The 21123-nt window shown below is 39.9% G+C and overlaps 1 protein-coding gene across 1 annotated transcript in view; it reads left to right on the top strand.

Annotated features, from left to right (window-relative positions):
- Positions 1 to 9438: 9438 nt before the first annotated feature.
- Positions 9439 to 21123, top strand: part of pex16 (peroxisomal biogenesis factor 16) — a 15626-nt gene continuing 3941 nt past the window's right edge. Inside the window, exons 1-10 of the mRNA XM_087842670.1 lie at positions 9439 to 9697; positions 9922 to 9957; positions 10507 to 10583; positions 11660 to 11793; positions 13989 to 14089; positions 14459 to 14539; positions 15456 to 15605; positions 16349 to 16421; positions 19055 to 19174; positions 20290 to 20354. Coding sequence (XP_087698796.1) covers positions 9565 to 9697; positions 9922 to 9957; positions 10507 to 10583; positions 11660 to 11793; positions 13989 to 14089; positions 14459 to 14539; positions 15456 to 15605; positions 16349 to 16421; positions 19055 to 19174; positions 20290 to 20354 — 970 coding nt within the window. The 5' untranslated portion in view covers positions 9439 to 9564. The remainder of the gene's footprint in view (positions 9698 to 9921; positions 9958 to 10506; positions 10584 to 11659; positions 11794 to 13988; positions 14090 to 14458; positions 14540 to 15455; positions 15606 to 16348; positions 16422 to 19054; positions 19175 to 20289; positions 20355 to 21123) is intronic.

The following is a 21123-nucleotide window of genomic DNA, read 5'->3' as shown; positions in this document are numbered from 1 at the left end:
AGTCCCACAGGTGGGAAATTTGTTTTGTTACAGCAAAAGTGCAAAGTTATGTAGCAGAAATTAGAAAACACTGGAATGCAATAAAATAAAATAAAATAAAATAAAATACTACATACAATAGAATAAAATAGAATAGAATAATATATACAATAGAATAAAATAGAAATACAAATGCTATATACAACTGAGTAAGAAAATACAAAAGTACAACTTCGTCAGAAGAAGAATTGTACAAGAATTGCACATATAGCAGTCTTATTGCACATGTGAGGGTTTGATCAGCTGCAAAAGTCTTTGTTGTGGAGTCTGACAGCAGTGGGGAGGAAAGACCTGCGAAATCTCTCCGTCCCACACCGTGGGTGCCGCAGTCTCCCACTGAAGGAGCTGCTCAGTGCTGTCAGAGTCTCTTGCATGGGGTGGGAGATGTTGTCCAACAGGGATGACAGCTTAGCCGCCATTCTCCTGTCACTCACCACCTCCACTGGGTCCAGAGGGCATCCTAGAACAGAGCAGCATCCTAGAACCTTTAAGGAAAAGTTGATGATCAATCAAGCTTAAGTTATATGGGTTCAAGGTTCAAGGTTCTTTATTTGTCACATGCATAGTTATACAAGTATAACACACACAGTGAAATATACATTGGGTGAATGTGCAGTAGTAGCAGAAAGCAGGTGAATTCTGTACATTAATATAAATAGACATCTGACTATTTTACAGAATAGACAATATAAACATATTTAAAATTAAAGGAATTTGGAATGTACATTGTGCCTGGGTCTAGAGTGTTTGGAAGAGAGTCCTGTCTCAGTCAATTATAGATGATGTGAGAGGGCACGAGCTGAAAAAATTGAAAAAAATGATTTCTTGGAATTTCTTGGAATGTGGTTTTAATCTCAGTGGGAAATTACAGACATCCTATGGTTAAACAGAATCTGAAAAAAAGAAAGAAAATAAAAAATATATATCTATTTTTTGTTGCCTACATTGTAGAGGGTGGCGTTGCCTTTAAACAGGGTACAGTCAGGGGTTAAAGTGGGATTCAGCAGGTGGAGGAACCCTAAAATTGTCTGTAATGGCTTAATGTGGGGAAAAGAATAATAACACAATAACTTCTATTGAGAGCTCCAGTATATTTTCTTAGTGCATAGGCTGTGATCAGATGACCTGCTGCTCTTTGTGGATTTACACAAATTAATTCAACAAGGTGTTAGCAGGTGTTTCATGAGTTGTCCTGGCTGATTTCCATCCTCTACACTGACAATATCTTGTTTATGCAGTCTTTTTTCTAAATGGTATAAAGTTTTATGAAGGTGGAATTCAGTCAGTGGATCATCAACAAAAATTCATTTGAATCTCTATATATATCTGTATATTTATTTTCTTACTCTTCTTATATTTATTGTTTGTTTACTTGCACTGCTGTAACTGGAGCCTCGTCGTCTCGTCTCTCTATATACTGGACTGTATGTAGCGGAGATGACAATAAAGTTTACTTTGACTTCAGCAGGGCTCTCGCGCTCACTTTTTGCGTATAGAATTTCGAAAAAACATCAGTGCAAATTATAAGTCTGTATCATGATGTCTGGTGTTTTCGTGTTTGTTGGTTTGTTTTTATTTTGTTTTATTTTGCGAGTTGGTTATTAGATGCTGCTCCAGCCGGTCAGAGAATCCCCCGCCGCCCCGCCCTCTCCTCCCTGTGCCGCAAGCAGCAGGCGCACCTCGCAAACGGAGGGCGCCCTTACTCCCAGCAAATGGGCGATAGAAAACCGATCGGTGCCGATGCCATTCCCAGTATGCGCTGGTTGACGTCGGGGCAGCATGAGTACGAGCAATTTTTTTTTTTGCCGATGCCCGTGCAACCGCCCGTGTCACCGCGGTAAAGTGAGCCGTCATTTGTGAGCCGCGGTCAAGCCAGCCGCCTCTTATCCGCCGCATAAATTTCCTTGCGCTTTTACACCAGTCTTTACGGTAGCGCCTTTTCGCTTTATATCCCGATTGAGAGCCTAGACCCACGCGCACGCGCGCGCACACATTACGATGGAACAGCCCAATACAGTCAATACAATTATGTCTATTACAAAAATTCATTAAAAATCATCCTTAGTAGTTGAGGTCCAACTTTCAACACATTCCTCCTCTGGGACACCTACTGTACCTGTGTGCCAAGTTTCATCCAGATTTACTGTAGAATTCCTCAGAAATTAAAGGAAACTTATATTCAATGCAATACAGTCAATACACTACAATTATGTCAAATTTCAAAAATTCATTAAAAATCATCCTTAGTAGTTGAGGTCCAACTTTCAACAGATTCCTTCTCTGGGACACCTACTGTACCTGTGTGCCAAGTTTCATCCAGATTTACTGTAGAATTCCTCAGAAATTAAAGGACATGTATATTGAATTCAATACACTTACTTAAATATTGCATCATATTCAAAAATTCATTAAAAATCATCCATAATAGTTGATGTCCAACTTTCAACACCGTCTTACTCTGGGCGACCTACGGTATCTCTGGGCCAAGTTACATCTCAATTCACTGTAATCTTTATCAAAAATTGAAAGAACAATTATATGTCAATGCTGGCTGTGTGCCTTTCAAAGTGACACTAAATAACAGAACTCAGGCACATCAGGGAATAATCCAAAAGGCGGATTTATTAAACAAAAACAACATACAAAATATCCCTAACCCATACTACATAACCTAAAAAGAAACAAAGGGACACTTAGAAGCACAAGAAAACAATACTATACTGAAAGGGCAAGAGACACAGCCCAAACATAATCCACAACTAAAACGCCAAAAGAACAAGTCATCCCACATAGCAGACGGGTGTTGCCTGGATCTGGTGTGAAGCCGGCACTGCTGGCTGACTTCTGGCATGGTAAGATGGCACTGTTTATGTGATGGCATGCTACATCTGGCCTGATTGGGTGAATGTGACATGTTGTATAGAGCACTTTGAGTAATATGGGTGAGTAAAAAGGCGCTATATAAGAATCAGTCCATTCACTGTCTGAACAGAGTTTTGTCATGACAGCATATTTGATTGTCTTCACTGACTCGCTATCCGCCTTAGTGCAGCTGCCATACCATCCTGGGATGCAGTAAGTTAGTAGGCTCTCAATGGGCGAGTGGTGGAAGGTCAGCAGAGGATGTCTGGGACGATTGCATTAAAGGCTGAGCTGTAGTCCACAAAGAGCATTCTGGCGTAGCTCTGCCGCTTTTCTGGCGTAGCTCTGCCGCTGTTCACCCTCCACTCAGCACCGAGTGGAGGGTGATGGCATCTTCTGTGAATCTGTTTGCGCGGTATGCAAACTGGTGGGGGTCGAATTCTGGGGGGAGGTAATCCTTGGTGTGCTGAAGGACTAGTCTCTCAAAGCATTTCATGATTACAAGTGTGAGGGCCACAGGGCAATAATAGTTCAGGCTGGTGATGGGAGACTTCTTTGGCACTGGGATGATTGTGGCTGATTTTAGACAGGATGGGATGGCTGCTTCATCCAGTGAGAGGTTGAAGATTCTGGTGAAGATGAGGGTGAGCTGGTGGGCACATGGTCTTAGCACTTTACCATGTATTCCGTCTGGACCGGCTGCCTTCCTGGGGTTCACTGCTTGGAACACACATCTGACATCGTGCTCCGTTACAATGAATGGAGCGGTGCAGGAACTAGGTGAGGATGAGGATGGGAGCAGGGCTGAGGCAGATGAATGCTGCTGTTGTGGTGTTTCAAAGCGGGCGAAGAAGCCGTTTATTTCCTCTGCTAGCTGCACACTCAGGTTTTCTGTTTTCACAGTTCTGCCTCTGTGGTTTATGATGTCTATTATTCCCTGCCACACCTCTCGTGTGTTGTTGCTGGACAGGTGGGACCCCTGTTCAGGTCAGCTCGAGCAGACCTGTACAGAGCTCTGTCAACAGACCTGAAGTCGGCATTGTGGGCTTTGAGCAGACCTCACTGGTCATCCAGGGTTTTTGGTTTGGGAAAACCCGAATGCTTTTGTCCACAGTCACATTTGTGGTGTAATCTGTTTGAGTATAACCTGTTTTATTGTGAAAGGGGGTCCTGAAACAGGAAGTAGATAATAAAGGTCGGAGTTTGAGTGCTCTACAAGGTGTCGCCTAAATTCTTGCCTAAAACCACGACAACATTTGCAATACAGAACTTGATATAGTCCAGTACTGATCCTGTGAAAGTTTCTAATGCAATATATTATACTTTACCAATGTAACACTGCATGCCAAATCACTTTTGAAAATATCTGTGAATTTTGTATTGAAAAATGCAGGTATCTTTCAGATTTATTTTTATGTTATCAAAAATGTATTAAAAGTACAAGCATGAAAAATTACAAGAATGCAATAAAAAATATAACCAAACAAGCTTAATTTACAGTTTGAAATACAGAACATAATAAAAATATATAAATAACTACCTATTAATCCCCATATCCAAGTATCAAGACGTGTAAAAACAAATTACATTCTTTCCTCAGTTTCTATTAATAAGACTTAAATTTACATGAAATTATTCAAAATTATATACATTATTCATAAGGTGACAAAGAATTCAGAAACAACACGGAGAATGTCATCCAGGTAATTAAATCTCTAAAGGTTGATTCTGTTCATCTGGACGTAGCGTTTTCAATGGGAGAAAGGTTTCGTCACTCATCCAAGTGACTTCTGCAGTCTCAGTTGACTGCAGGTTTCCCTAATCTTATAATAATAATAATAATAATAATAATAATAATAATAATAATAATGGATTCCATTTATATAGCGCTTTTTGGGACCCCTCAAAGCGCTTTACAATTCCACTATTCATTCACTCTCACATTCACATACTGGTGAAGGCAAGCTACAGTTGTAGCCACAGCTGCCCTGGGGCAGACTGACAGAAGCAAGGCTGCCATATCGCGCCATCGGCCCCTGTGGCCAACACCAGTAGGCGGTAGGTGAAGTGTCTTGCCCAAGGACACAACGACCGAGACTGTGGGAGCTGGGGCTCGAACCAGCAACCTTCCGGTTACAAGACAAACTGCCAACTCTCATTATGCAATGTACTGTTTAAAAGAAAAATCTTTTCTTTTTGCCTTGACATCATACATTCATCTTCATTTCAAATAAGTAGTTATTTTTCACACAGAGAGCAATACCATTCTCCAGCCTCTGCTGTCCAAAACTACTCTGTATTCATCTGGAGGCACTGTGTGTGAAACCACTTTAAATAGCTCTCATGCAGGAACAAAGCAATTGTATAAAATGAAGTGAGGGAATGGAGCTATAAATAGATTAATATAGAGATATGAAAATAAACTTATATATAGACATAGAAACACAAGTTTTAACATTAATGTTTCTGGGATATAATAAACAATATAAGCATACAGGTGTCTAAGCAAACATTGTGGCATACAAAGTGAGAGAGTGCAGTGAGTCATGTTTATTCCTGTTCAATATGTGTCTGACACAAGTGGATGAATTAAAAAGTCTGACAGCAGCAGCAACAACAGGCAATGCCTTCCTGATGACTTTCTATCTGGTTACATCTTTGTCTTTGATGCCTGTATCCCAGCTTGAAGAGTCCTGGACCTTTTTTCTAGTCAGTGGGTGTGTAGGCAAACAACTCTGGCTTGTCACCCAGTTGGATTTCCTGGTAATTGTCAGGTGGCACTACCTACAAATCAGGACACATTAACTATGATATTAAAAAATTGACATGATGACATAGTCCTTGGTCAGTTTACCAAGCATTTCTCAGTTTTGTTCTTTATAGTTCTGTTCATCATATCATTGTTTGTGAGTCCTGGATTATTTGATGATATGTTTACATTATGTATTCTTTTGTTTTCAGTTCCATATTGCTTTTAAGTGTAGTTCTTTTTAAGCATTCCACAAGTGGATGGAACACTCTAGTGTTAAAGCCAGTCTTGTATTCATGTCTGTTTACGGTTTTGTCTGTGTCAAGCTCGTGTGTCTTAGTCTGTGTTTTAGTTTGGTGGCCTCTTGTCTCTTTCTTGTGTTGAGTCTTACTTCCATTGTCTTCTTATTCCCAATGTATCCCTGCTGTGTTACACAGCTGTCTCCAATTCCCCTAATCACCATCCTATTTATACATTTTGCCAATCTCCCGGTCTGAAGTACATTATTCTATTCGATTCTATTATATTATATTTATACAGCACCAAACCACAACAACAGTCACCTAAAGACACTTTATGTTGCTGGTTAAAAACACAACAATAATACAAAGAAAGCCCCAACAATTTAAGTACCCCATATGAGCTAACATTTAGTGTGAGTGGGAAGGAAAAACTCCATTTGAAGAGGTAGAAACCTCTGGCAGAAACAGGCTCAAGGAGAGACAGCCATCTACTGTGACTGGCTGAGGTTGATGAAAAGGAGACAGGACAACATATACACTGTGCAAGAGATACATACTAACTAATGATTAAATGCAGAGAGGTGGATAAACACAGAAAGAGCAAAGAAGGAAAAAATTCATACATGATGGGAAGCCCACAAGAGCCTAGGCTTATTGCAGCACAAATAAGGGAAGATTCAGGGTCACATGATCCACTCTAACTGTATTATTTGTCAAAACTGAGGGTTTTAATGCTAATCTCAAAAGCAGAGACGGGTGTTTGTCTTCTGAATTAATATAGAATAGAATAGAATTCAACTTTATTGTCATTGCACATGTCACAGGTACAAGGCAACAAAATGCAGTTTGCATCCATCAAGAAGTGCTTTAGCCATGATATAGATATATTACAATATATATTAGCAATAATATAGGTATGTAAGTATATTACAGAAATGGGTCTATTATGGTATGTTACAATGTACACGGTATAAAGGTATGTTATGAATATGCTATAACTATAAGTATGTACAGGCTATGAACAGGATATAAACATGAAAAACTATACAGAATATGAAATTAAAAAAACTATACAGAAATATGAGATATACAGCTATACACAAATGTGAACTATGCAGGTTATAAACAGTTGTAGAATTAAAAATTATCGTATTGTACAGAATGATGTGAGCTGCATCCACAAAAGAGAGGCCTGAGAGATGATTCCTGTTCAACCTTAAAATTCTATAGGAACCACAAGTACACTTAATATTCCAAAATTAAAATCTGGATTTCAAAGCGAGTCAGTGAAGACAATCAAATATGCTGTCATGACAAAACTCTGTTCAGACAGTGAATGGACTGATTCTTATATAGCGCCTTTTTACTCACCCATATTACTCAAAGTGCTCTATACAACATGTCACATTCACCCAATCAGGCCAGATGTAGCATGCCATCACATAAACAGTGCCATCTTACCATGCCAGAAGTCAGCCAGCAGTGCCGGCTTCACACCAGATCCAGGCAACACCCGTCTGCTATGTGGGATGACTTGTTCTTTTGGCGTTTTAGTTGTGGATTATGTTTGGGCTGTGTCTCTTGCCCTTTCAGTATAGTATTGTTTTCTTGTGCTTCTAAGTGTCCCTTTGTTTCTTTTTAGGTTATGTAGTATGGGTTAGGGATATTTTGTATGTTGTTTTTGTTTAATAAATCCACCTTTTGGATTATTCCCTGATGTGCCTGAGTTCTGTTATTTAGTGTCACTTTGAAAGGCACACAGCCAGCATTGACATATAATTGTTCTTTCAATTTTTGATAAAGATTACAGTGAATTGAGATGTAACTTGGCCCAGAGATACCGTAGGTCGCCCAGAGTAAGACGGTGTTGAAAGTTGGACATCAACTATTATGGATGATTTTTAATGAATTTTTGAATATGATGCAATATTTAAGTAAGTGTATTGAATTCAATATACATGTCCTTTAATTTCTGAGGAATCTTACAGTAAATCTGGATGAAACTTGGCACACAGGCACAGTAGGTGTCCCAGAAGAGGAATGTGTTGAAAGTTGGACCTCAACTACTAAGGATGATTTTTAATGAATTTTTGAAATTTGACATAATTGTAGTGTATTGACTGTATTGCATTGAATATAAGTTTCCTTTAATTTCTGAGGAATTCTACAGTAAATCTGGATGAAACTTGGCACACAGGTACAGTAGGTGTCCCAGAGGAGGAATGTGTTGAAAGTTGGACCTCAACTACTAAGGATGATTTTTAATGAATTTTTGAAATTTACATAATTGTAGTGTATTGACTGTATTGCATTGAATATAAGTTTCCTTTAATTTCTGAGGAATCTTACAGTAAATCTGGATGAAACTTGGCACACAGGCACAGTAGGTGTCCCAGAGGAGGAATGTGTTGAAAGTTGGACCTCAACTACTAAGGATGATTTTTAATGAATTTTTGTAATTGACATAATTGCATTGACTGTATTGGGCTGTTCCATCGTAATGTGTGCGCACGCGTGCGCGTGTGCGCGTGCGCGTGTCTAGGCTTTCAATCGGGATATAAAGCGAAAAGGCGCTACCGTAAAGACTGGTGTAAAAGCGCAAGAAAATTTATGCGGCGGATAAGAGGCGGCTGGCTTGACCGCGGCTCACAAATGACGGCTCACTTTACCGCGGTCCCGTGTCGCCCGTATCAAAAACTGCTACTGACTTGATCTAACCTACCTCTGACCATGAACCCACAGCTACTGTGCACCAGTCACACACTGTTCTTTAAGCTTCAAATTTCCAGTTGATCAAACATCACTTATCAGTCCTTACCTTTAGATCTGACCTCTCTTCTTCCTGTCTTTCCTGTCTTTCTCCATCTCTGAGTGAAGTTGGCTCTCTTTTCTCTCTCTCCCTGTGAGATGCAGCAGCTGGACCTGTGAGACAAACTTCACACAAACAGTTTGTGTGTTGGCTGATTTTTGTTGAGCTGATAGAAATGCTATATTTGAAATTACCTGCCACTTAAAAAAATCTCACTCCCTTTACGCTCCTCTTCACTAGAGGTACATGCTGAAGTACCACAACCGCAACTCAGGGACACCTGCAGTCATTCTGGTGTTGTGGCAAACCCCCCCCCCCCCCAAAAAAAAAACAAAAACAAAACAAAAAACACAGTCCCACTTTTAACCCCTGACTTTGGCACGCGTCCTAACTTTTTATGCGACATCCACCGATGATGATTATTAAACGAACAGGACTGCCTTTCATGTGTTCAAAATCTATGAAAAATGAGAAACAGGAAGGAGCAGGAGAGGATGGTCATATTAGACTCAGACGTGGGCACACTAGTTTAAACAGAACATTATTTATAACATGGAAACGCAGTACAGGTTCAAAGTTCAACTCCAAAACCTCCTCCTCGGTACAGTGATGGTTAAATCCTCTGATCTGGATCATATTGAAAGACATTTTTTAAAAGCTACTTTTCGGTCCACACTCCGTACCGCTTGGTGGCAGTAATGCACCGTTTCGCTGTTTGCCAGCAGGCGGAAGAAGAAGAAGACGAAGCGGAAGTTTACGATATACTTTTAGAATATAGGAGTAAGAAGTCATACAAGTAGATTAGCTGGTCTGTTGTGAGCACAGCGGGTAAATGCAGAGTGTGTCTTTCAGAGAAAGCGGAAATGTCTCACGTTAAGGAGTATCTGGACAAAGTGACGCGTGTTTATGAACGCTACACCGAGTATGTGAGGAGAAACCCAGCTGCCACCGCGCAGCTGGAGAGTACCGTGCGGACTCTCTCCTACCTGCTCGCAGGTCAGTCGCAGAAGCAGGTTTATATACAGAGTGTTGGGATTAGGGCTCTCTGTTTAGAAGTAATCCAAAAGCTCAACTGGACTTATGATTGTTTTTTGGGAAGTGAACTCTCCAGATCTTGTTAGTTTCACTTTAGCTCGGCAACACTAGCTACAAGTGCTTGTGCAGTGCAAAATGAATGACGGCATGTTTTCTTTGTTTGTTTGTTTGTTTGTTTTTTGCAGGGAGATTTACAGATTCCCATGAAATATCTGAACTAGGTAAGTAGATGTTAAGGACCAACACAGAGACTAGTTAGTTATTTCTTGCATCAACGCCTTATATATTAGTAGGCGTTTGCCATGTGAATGAATACATAAATTCTGAAAAGCCAGAAGGCTCAGAGATCTCAGGAGAGACATTATGTTGTCTCTAATCCCAGATTATGTCCTGTTTTACATTGAGAAACATCTTTGAAATAGTTCACTGGAGAATGGTGAGCCTCTCCCAGCCTATGCGCCAAAACATTATACTAAACAAAGTAAACATCTATTTATTTTTAGCATTATACAACTTTTTGAAATATTTTTTCCTGAGTTACATAATGGACATAAATGGTTTTTCAGATTAATTATATTACAGGATACTTACTTGAGAATAATAATGGACTATAATTTATTATTAACATTGAGCTGTGAGGAAACTATACAGGTTATATTATCACTATGCATCCTTTTCAGTTTTCTGAGCATTATGTGTCCACAAATGAACATACTGTATATAGGTGTGTACTATTCAAATATGTTCGTCATCGCTTTGTATCTTTTTAGTGTACTCTGCCTCCAATCTCCTGGTGCTATTCAATGACCACATTCTGCGCAAAGGGCTGAGATGTACCTTCCCTGTGGTGAGCTCTGCTTTCATTCAAACAAAACTCAGTTCTCACAGTACAGTAGAAAAGAAAAGCATTTACTCTCTTTGCAGAAGAGTGCAGTGAAATTGAAATGGCTGTCCTTTGTGGTGCAGCAATAAAAACTAGAAATTCTAAAGAGATGCTTAAAAAAACTTTTTTATTTACCAGATTTACCAGAGCACAATAGGACACATACACTATATTGCTAAAGTATTCACTTACCCATCCAGGCCATTGAATTCTGTGGTTTAAAGCTCGCTGCCACTGGACACTAGAGCGGTGGCACTAGTCTGATGGACTGTGGCGAGTGTAAAGTTTGCTGGAGGGGGGATTATGGTGTGCAGGTGTTTTTAAGCACTCAGCGCCTTAGTTTCATTAAAAGGAACTCTTAATGCTTCAGCATACTGAGACATTTTGGACATTTTCATGCTCCCAGCTTTGTGGGAACAGTTTGGGGATGGCCCCTTCTGTTTTAACATGACTGCGCACCGGTGCACAAAGCAAGGTCCATAAAGACAGTGAGTTTGGTGTGGAAGAACTTGACTGGCCTGCACAGAGTCCTGACCACACCTTTGGGATAAATTAGAGCGGAGACTGTGAGCCAGGCCTTCTCGTCTAAATATGTGTCTGAATATCCAGCTGTAGCTGCTTAAGGCTGATTCCAAAGGCTCCATAATGCCCGGCATAAAATGATCATTAAACCAGATTGGTACAAAGTAGTTTTTGGTCTTTATACTTTTGTACTCCCTTCATAAACACTATAGTCGGGTGATTAAATTGTGCCGAGAACTTAGCACTCCACCCTGTTTTCCAAATATGTTAACTTCTGGTTTTTAAAACTAACATTGCGGCAACCAAAACACTAACACTGAGGCTCAAATAGATGGGCTGAGAAACCAATGGCTAACATCACCATGGCTGCATCCATCTTTTACTGTACGGTTCCTTCAGTAAAGAAACTTTACAAAGACTTCAGAAACTGTGCGTAAGATGTTGTTCTGGGAAGAAGTGAGGGTTTCATCCTTTTTCATCTAATAAGTCGTCCATCCTTTGTGTTGTGGTGTTTCTAGTCCATCTCTCAACAGAGGCTCCTGACGTGGCTGTCTGTGCTGGAGTATGTGGAGGTCTTCCTGGAGATGGGGGCCTGTAAGCTGTGGGGTGAAGTTGGACGATGGCTTGTCATTGGACTTATTCAGATTTTTAAGTATGGCTTGGAAACTTGACTTTGATTTGAAATTATAAAAACACTGATACTGATTTTGCACAGGCTACATTTTAAGTATTTTTGGAAAATGGAAAAGTAAAAATTACTACTGTACATGTTCAAAAGGAGCTGCAAACTAAACTGTCACTCATGCAGGTACAACATGCCGTTTACAAGCAAAACAAGTCTAAATGTGTGTGTGCAGGCAAACTATGTGTGTCTTGACCTCAGTGCATGACCTCACTCGACAAACAAAGACATTTTAGAAGTATACTTCCTGACTTATTCTGAGTCCTCTGTTATCAGGCAAACTCCAACGCTGCAGGTTGCTGAATACACACCGGCCTCTATTCAGGCCTGTTTATGTGGTGTATGTGCATTGTAAGCATGTATGCAATTCTTCCATAGCTCTAGGCCACTTTACTCAATAGATCGGCCGGATGTCGCGCCGCCCGAAGCTTCTGACCATCAATTAACTGACCGAGCTTCAACTCTTTAATTAGCACAAAAATGCAATGTGTATAACATGATTACAGTTGCACCTGCAATGAAAGATTATTATGTGATTATGCTAACACCTGAAATACAGACTTTAATGTAACATCAACAGCTTCAATAAATGCTTTGATGAAATGATAATTAATGCAATAGTAATGATTAGAGCAGGGCGATATGACCAAAAATATTTATCATGATATACATTTGAAAATTTGTGATAACAATATAACTGACGATACTGACACACGATAATTGACACGAGACAAAATACTTTACAACTCCACAACTTTATTAGTGCAAAAAACCCCATCAATGTATTTTCACTTAAACAAGCAGCTGTTTTTTTAATGTGCATTAAAGTTATATAAAAATCTAACAGTGCAAATGCAAATTCCTTGCTGACAGTTTAACCAAAAGGCATTTCCAGTGGAAACTGGCCGACATATCCTCATCATAACCATGTAGAATATCCACAAAACTTAAAAAGAGGTTACACACACAATACGGTAATATTATGTTGAAGCACAGTACGTATCACTCCGCGAGGCTCCGCCTACGACAGCCGTAATGCTCCAAGAAATCCATCAAGCGGTGCGGCTTCGTAGCTTAGCAAAGTCGCACTAAAACATTTGACAGATTTTCAAGCGCCGTGTACATAACATCGTTTCGAGGTCAGTAAACACAACCAGAGTTCATACATAAGGCACACGGGATTATAAGGGGCACTGTCGATTTTCAGAAAAATCAAAGGATTGATTTTAAGTGCGCCGTATTTTCCAAACAACACGGTAATAACGACGGCCCGCTAGCACGCGCTACCAAAAATAGTGCTTTGTTGTGTATCTGACGGACGAAAGCTAAACCAGTTCCACCACTGAAGCTGCAGCATTTTTACAAACCAGTTCTGGTTCATCCGTTTCATTTAACGATCCGCTTTCGCTCTTCTCATTCTGCGTCGCCGCCTAGTGTGTATGTAAACAAAGGCACTGCACACGCGTGTTTCACCCATATTCTATCGCGATATTTCAGTTTCCTATCGTTGCTCAAAATTACACCGGTATTACCATGAACGGTATGATATAGCCCAGCCCTAGTAATGATAATGGTTATGAATAGTAACAGTAAAATAATTTCCTAATCTCCACAAGAGGACAATAGCTTTCCTTCTGTGCCTATTGCTTTAGTGCATAGGCACAAAATATAGTCTATGTTAGACAAATGGTGCTCCATCTTTGTGGTTGTTTCAACACGACAGTGTAGCTGTCAAAGGACACTCCACAAAGACTGCTTTTAAATTTGCCATCATAAATTTAAAGAACCTTAGCATTCATTGCGTGTCCACATATTTTTGGCCTTGTAGTGACCAGCTGGGAGTGACTCGGTGGAAGACTACACTTTTCAAAGTGCTCTTTGAAGTTTTCTCTAGATTTATTTGTGGTTTTTGTTTCCAGATGTTGAAGGTTATAATTGTTATTTTTTTAAATCCTTAAGTTGTGAATAGTTTATAAATGCTTTTTATGTGACTTCTAAGGAGCCTGGAAAGAAAAGCGACTAGACTTCTTAAAGTGAAGACACTTCAAGAAGCTTCTCAGATGAGCAGTGAAAAATCTTCTAGAAACTTTAATGAGTCCAGTCGCTTTTCTTTCCTTAGACTACCGTGACCTGAACTTACAGACATTTATGCGACTCCTTCACAGGGCAGTTTTTCGGATTGTGCTTCTTCTGTGGTACAAATCTGGCATCCAGACTTCACCTCCCATAATCCCCCTTGACAGAGGTGGAGACTTTGCTGGTGAAGGTCAGTTGTCTTTTATAAAATGGCCTGCACCTTCAATGACTGTGAGACATTTTGTTTTGAATTGAAGAATGTAAAATCAGATGTGAATTCATAATCCTGTCACATTTGACTGTTAGCATTTCTACTGTGAGCTGCAGGGAGCATTTTAGCCCAGTTGGTGAAACTAACTGAGTAACTTGGGCTCAATAAGTAAATGAAGGCAAGAGCCTGATAAAGTAAACACGTGCTAACAGTGCTTCTTGTATGCTAAAGCTCAGAGACTCCCTCAAAAGTAATGAATCCTCCCTTAAAGCACACAAACGAATGACGTTTCTCACTTCCTGCTCTGTGATTTGTGCGTGACGGCTAAATTAACGCTTTTCTCTATAGATGAAAGTAACACAGAGCAGCAGGAAGACACCTGCTTTGTGGGCCAGAGGTCAGGACGAGTCATTAGGCCGCTCGGCAGTGGTAAGTTTGGTTTAAACTCTTTAAAACATTTTAACCTCTTAAGATTCAAGCTGCCTGACAATTAAGCCTAAAACCAAATTCTGTGGTATTTGAAAATATTCCGTTTCTGTCTGAACAAAGGCCGGCTTCTGAGAAATAAGGTTGTCCTTAAGCTTCTTTGTTAGCTCATATCACCTCCTCACTTGATTTAAGAGCAGGGGTCTTAAATTGCACTATGTTTTATCCATTCCATATCGTTCCCCTCTATCTGTCCCAGATGTTGATGTTTATTTTCCTTCAACATCTTCACTGTGCATATAAACGACTGTGATTCAGCTTCTTCTGTTGTCTGGCCAGTTTTCTGCTATATATTAATGTGATGTGTGGGGTGGTGAAGTTGTGTAGGCAGACTTTAAATTCTTATAAATTCAGACAGAACTTGGGTTATTGTATTCAGCCCCACAAATCTCCTCGAGAATATGTCCTCAAGATCTGATTGAATTGCTGACTTTCAGCTCTAATTTAAGGGGTTTACAAACCTGACTGATTGCATTACCTGTTCATAGATAGTCACCTGTTTTAGGAGTAAACACTTATACAATGCTATATGAAGTATTCCTGAACTTTTTTGTGGTAAACTCTAAAAAGAAAAAAAGAAACAAAAACAGTTTTTTCTTCTTTTGTTTGCTGCTTATTTTCAAAAATGTTGATTTGAATTTGTAACTGAAACAAAAAAGTGACCAAATGTCTTCATGTTAAAACCTTTAATGAACTTCATTCTGTCCTGTAGATTAAAGTAATAGACATTGTTCATTTATTTTTTTACATCGCTGTTAGACAGGAAAATCCGCAAATGTTGTAGAGCAAGTGTCAGGAGGCTGAATAAAAATGCAGCCGCTTGGTAAACACCTCTAACTCTGTGTTGGTGATGTGGCAGCTCCCTCGCTGCAGACCCGGCTCTGGGGAGCACCGAGTCACAAAAAGCAAAGGAGCAGCTTAAAGGAAACACTCAACAGCCAACCAACACCTCTGGGGCTCCAAGAGACAATTGCCGAGTCTGTGTACATCGGACGACCCCTGGCACACCGTATCCTTACCGTCCTCTCTCTGTGTTGCCATACCTGTTCAAACAAAAGTTCTGTTATTCCTGATATTTCTTAAAACGCGCTCAATCATCCAGGTAAGGAAATCCCAGAAACCTGATTCTGTTCAGCTGGACTTTCAGTGGGATTTCTTTGCTGTTCTTACGTTGAGGCAGGTGAACAGTTAACGAGGTGGGGATGACGTTTCCAACCGAAACCTCAGGACAAACAAACCACTGGTGACACTCGAGAACAAGAAGGTTCAGTGTGAAGTTTACAGTTGGAGTAAGAGCAGATATTTTCTCACCAACTGCACTGCATTAATAATATTTTAGAGAAGATTAAAAACATATTTTGTAGCATCCTCTGTGTGGACCAGTGTTATTTATTTAAAATCACAAATGCCATTTTTCCCTCTTAGCCTTTGAACCTGTCACTAACATTTCTGTTTTTTTAACAGTGGAAAACTTTTTTATACATTCTTCATATCCGTTCATATTTGTCATGTCAGTAATAAACAGTTCAAAACATTTTTAAAATGACACTTTGCTGTGAAACCACCACAGATCAGAAAGCTGCAATATCACCTTCACCTCTAGATGGCAGACTGTGAGCCAGAGTGTGCTTCTTATAAGCAGTTTACTTAGTCCTGGAACATCTCATATAAATATCCTTTTACAGATGGCTGCACTTTGCTCTTGTGGGAAGTTAATAAAATTTTCCTTAAATCAGTTCTTCCCAACTGCAGTACTCTGCCTTGGACTCTTTGGAAAACAGTCTTGGAAGCCGTGGCTTATCTCTGGAGTCCTTGAACTATCCAGGTAAGCGAGTTCCTCTTTTGCAGTCCTCAAGTTGGCTACTTCATTATCAAATAAGAACTTATTGATTATTATCTTGGAAGGAAAATGTGTGCAGGTGGAGGACAATAACCAAACAAACACTATGCGTAATACCCAAATACACATACATTATATTGTGTCACATACAAGCAGAGATGGGCAGTAACGCGTTACTGTAATCCGATTACTTTTTTCAAGTAACGAGTAAAGTAAGGGATTACTATTGCAAAAACGGTAATTAGATTACCGTTAGTGATGGTGAGATGAAGCCTCATGATGAACTGAAGCTTTCCACCCAATTGGTCGACTCATGGTTCGAAGCATTGTGATGATTCATTTGCTCTACTGCGCCATCAAGTGGACAATTCAAGTGAAGGCTCTGTGATTATAATGATGTGTAAACCTCTAAACTGAATAAATAAATTGTTTTCTTGGTTATTTATCCCGAATATTGTCTCAGTATGTGTGATACAAAAGAGAAAGTGGAAACTATCAGGACAGAGTTTTGGTATGATTGTGTAACTGTTAGCCTCAGACAGTCAGTCAATAGTATAATTCAGATCATAGATCAGTACATTTGCATATTTTTATAACTATAAAAAGAAAGCTGACACTTTCGAGACTTTATCTAATGTGTAAGCATCACAGCAGATGCCTTAGATTAGAATCAGTGAGCTGTCGGCTGTCAGCCCCGACCGTGTCCACGCTGTCTGGTGAGAAAGGCGACATCTCACTGATTCTGACGCATCAGCGCTTTGTGTTTACGTCTTTGTGCAGAATCGGTGTACCTGCTCTCATTTACTGTTTTAGCTGTTTGGTGGTTGTTGAAATGTAGTAATATTTATATTAAAAATCGATTCAGGATTTTAATGAATCGATATCACGTTATCCAAGCTAGAATCGATTTTAATCGATAATCAAAACCCGCTAGTACCTGTGTAATCATGCTTATGTACATCTGGATAATGACACAAACTAGTATTTGGCGCTTCACTTTTTAATAAACTAAAAGACAGAAATCAGATTATAGGATCTGTAGTGTTGTTTATTTATATTATGGTGCTTATCATTTGTGATATTTATTACTGTGTGCATACTTTATTAGGAGAGATAAAATAAAATAAAAAATCTCTTCCTTCCTGGTTCCATCGAAGAAGAAATGCTCAAGTAACTATGTAACACCTACGTAATCCAATTCCACAACACAGTGTGATGGGAAATCAGCTGTGTTTTTCTGCCCATTTTATTTCGAATCTGGCGCGACCAGTGAACCAGTCCCTGAATCAGTCACGTGGTACGGACTGCCCGCGAGGCCTCGAACGTCACTGCATACGTAATCAAAGCAAGCCTCGATACGCGCTTCACAGAAACGCCCCCGAGATTACCCGACACACGATTCGACGCTTCGACACACAGGACACATCACTAATTACTGTTACTTTCCCGTAGGAACGCTGCGTTACTGCGTTACTAAAACCGTGATTTTTTGCGAGAATGTCTCATGACAGTGACGTAAGCGAGTGCGACGTTCGTGACAACAGCTGTGTGCAGATCAACAATGGATCATATATCGAGTGCAGAGAGAGTATGAGCGTGCAGCGTTTAAAGCGTGGAAGTACTGACCTTACTTTGAGTTTGATTCCATAAAAAGTGACAAAAACAGTGTCCGTTGTGCGTGGGAAGAAAACTTCTTTTTACAGCGAAAAAACCCCCTAAACTTCCAAACAAGCACCGAGTAGCTACGACGTAATGGGAAACTCACAGAGAAACTCGCGGATTCTTGACTGACCGCTGCACACCTGCACCAGGGTAACCCTCCGCCTACCCCACTCCTGCTTTACAGGTGAAAATAGAGCAACAGGACCGCTAGTCTTTGACTTTATTTATTTTCTGCTGTGTTTTACTTGCATCTATTTGAAAGACTGAGTGTAAACACACACAAAAATATTTTATTTTATGTGCTGGAATGTGCAGAAAATAGATTTAAATATTAAACTAATTTCTTCCAGTCAGAGAATGTTGCATATAATTAAATTTTTGCTTGATGCATAAAGTTAAAAGATTAAAACTAATAAAACAAGTTTTAAAAAGAGACTTTTTACATTTGATTACATTTTGTATGATGATTATGCAGAAAAAGTAGAATTGGGCTGAAAGATCTATCGCTTTATCACCTATTCAGGTTGTAAATTGTGTTTTTAAAAAGTAACTAAGTAATTAATTTCTTTTGAAAATAAGTAATCAGTAAAGTAATTAGATTACTTTTTTGGGGAAGTAATCAGTAATTAGTTACTGATTACATTTTTCAAGTAACTTGACCAACCCTGCATACAAGTCACAGCAGGACTGGTCTTAATTAGAATAAATAATTTCATCCATTGGTTTTAATTTGTAATAAATGAGGATTTTACTTGTTTTATAACAAAGTTCACACCACAGGGAAATGTGAAGAACAGTCTGGATGTCACAGTAACTGTTGCAGGAGGGACAATCATCTAGACAAGTAAACAATGAGTTACAAACATGAAGCAGCAGCTCAGGATGTGTGCTGTGAGGCATGGAAGTGTCAGATGAGACAGTGAAGTCATTTCAGCTGCTTGTCCTGTTTCTTCTAGCTTCGCTGTGCTCAGCGACATCAAATTTCAAAATCGATGGGAGAGGGCCGAGATGAGGAGGAGAGCCTTTCTGTTGTTCTACTACCTTCTGCGTTCCCCCTTCTATGACAAATACTCTGAGTAAGTATCTGTGGTTAAGTGGTGTTTTCAGCGGTTTTCTGTCGTCTTCTGAAAAGTGTTAAAATTAGGATGACATAAATAATTGTACAATCTGCAGAAAATAGAGTACTGTGCAAAAGTCTAGACTAATGGTTATTTATGCTTTTTAAAAGTCTTACGAAAAATGTCTTTAGACAGGAGCTGTTTTGTTGGTTTGTAAACAGAATCATTTAACAAAAAGAAGTCCAAACGTTCATCAAGAAGAACCATTCCTAAAAACTAAGTTGAGGCTGTGTTGAAAAATAAATTTGGTCATACCAAATATGAACCTTCGAGCTCGTTAGAACGGCAGAATCCAGAGGTTATACCGTTTCAGGAAGGTTTCCTAAATGTAAAGAAACCTCCCAATGGTTTCTGCTGCTCTGGGGGACCGTGGGTGGGTCCTCTGGGCCTGTGTGGGCTATGACCTCCTCTTGGTGCTGGTGGTGTAGGCTGGGACGAGAGGGTGCAGGTTAGATGGAATGGAGGCATTGGGGCAAGACTGGCGTGGGGAGATCCTGGTGTTGGGCTCTGTGCTGCTGTACTGTGTCCGTCCTTGTCCTTGTCCTTGTGGGGTCTGGTCCTCTGTGGTATTTAAGGGTGGAGTTTGGTGCGTGTACCCCTCCTGGCGTCTTCATTGGGGATGGCATGCAATGAAGGGGTGTGTACTGTATCGCTTGTATCAAGGCTTTGTATTGGGCGTTACAGGGCGTTGAGGTGGTGATGGATGGTGGGGGTGTTGTGGGTGGGGGCTGATGGGTCCTGCCGGCCTGGTTTAGTGGGGCTTTGGGCTCGTGAGCTGCAGTTGGGTGACCTAGTTCATTACAAGGCCCGGATGTATAGGGGCCTCTCCCTCCCCTGCACTAAGGATGTATCAGACAAATACAGGTGACAGATGTCCTAAACTGCAGCTGGTGGTTCATATTAGACGATGGTTTGCTTCGTGTTTCATCTACAGGAGCAGGAAGCCTGTCAGTACATTCCTGAAGCCACCCACCTCCCCAAATAAAAGGAGTGGCTGGTGACTTTACAGTATTGTAACTCTTGTTCCTTCACTGGTCTTTTAACAGTGTTACTTTTTACTCCTTCATGTGCAGGGAAAAGATTCTGTTCCTGCTCAGACTTTTGGCTGATCATGTTCCAGGAGTTGGGCTTGTGGCACGTAAGTAGAACCGTGTGCTCATTCTGCATGCACGATGTTGCCTTGCGTTGCTGTAACGGTCGAAAATGTAGACGTCTTAAAGCTGTTTGTAGAACAACTGAAATTGTGACTTTAAAAAATAGCAGCTTTTGAAAATTGAGTTCTACTTCGTAATACGTACTGTAAACATTTGTGCGTGTGAGAGAGAAATGAGACATTAGGGCTGCCACGATTAGTCGACTAGTCACGATTACGTCGACTATCAAAATCGTCGACGACTGATTTAACCCTTTAAGACCTACCATAGAACCAAGTCCGCCAGAGCTTATATTATATTTTTACATGCTGTGGAGCCATTTTTGGGAGCATTTCAAGTTGCTATACATCAATACAACCATTACAGCCTAGATTTTAATAATATGTCTGCATTAAGTGCATAGTGATTACATAAATTGCAAAAAAGTGCAATAAACTACAAAAAAATTGAAAATCGTTTTTGTTTTTTTAACATATATTTCTAGTTAGAGAAATTTAAGAGGCTTATCCCTCAAAACTGTAAATACAAAAAAGTTGCACAAAATAGTTTCCCACCACAGGAAATTTATTTTGAGTGTCTTCATAGTTTTATTTTTGAAATACACCAATTTTTATATACTGCAGGAAAAACGAAAATAAATATTATAGTGCAAATTTGCAAAAAAGCAGCATATGCATCAAAATAAACTATTTCCAGCAGTGCAATATGAGTCCTAAGCATCCCAGAAACGACACAGAAAGTCATAAACTCAAA

The sequence above is a fragment of the Neolamprologus brichardi genome, chromosome 1, assembly GCF_056152115.1.
Source record: "Neolamprologus brichardi isolate AB-2024 chromosome 1, ASM5615211v1, whole genome shotgun sequence".
NCBI lineage: Eukaryota > Metazoa > Chordata > Actinopteri > Cichliformes > Cichlidae > Neolamprologus > Neolamprologus brichardi.
The sequence above is the reverse complement of the archived record's forward strand: the minus strand, read 5'-3'. Positions and strand labels throughout refer to the sequence as shown.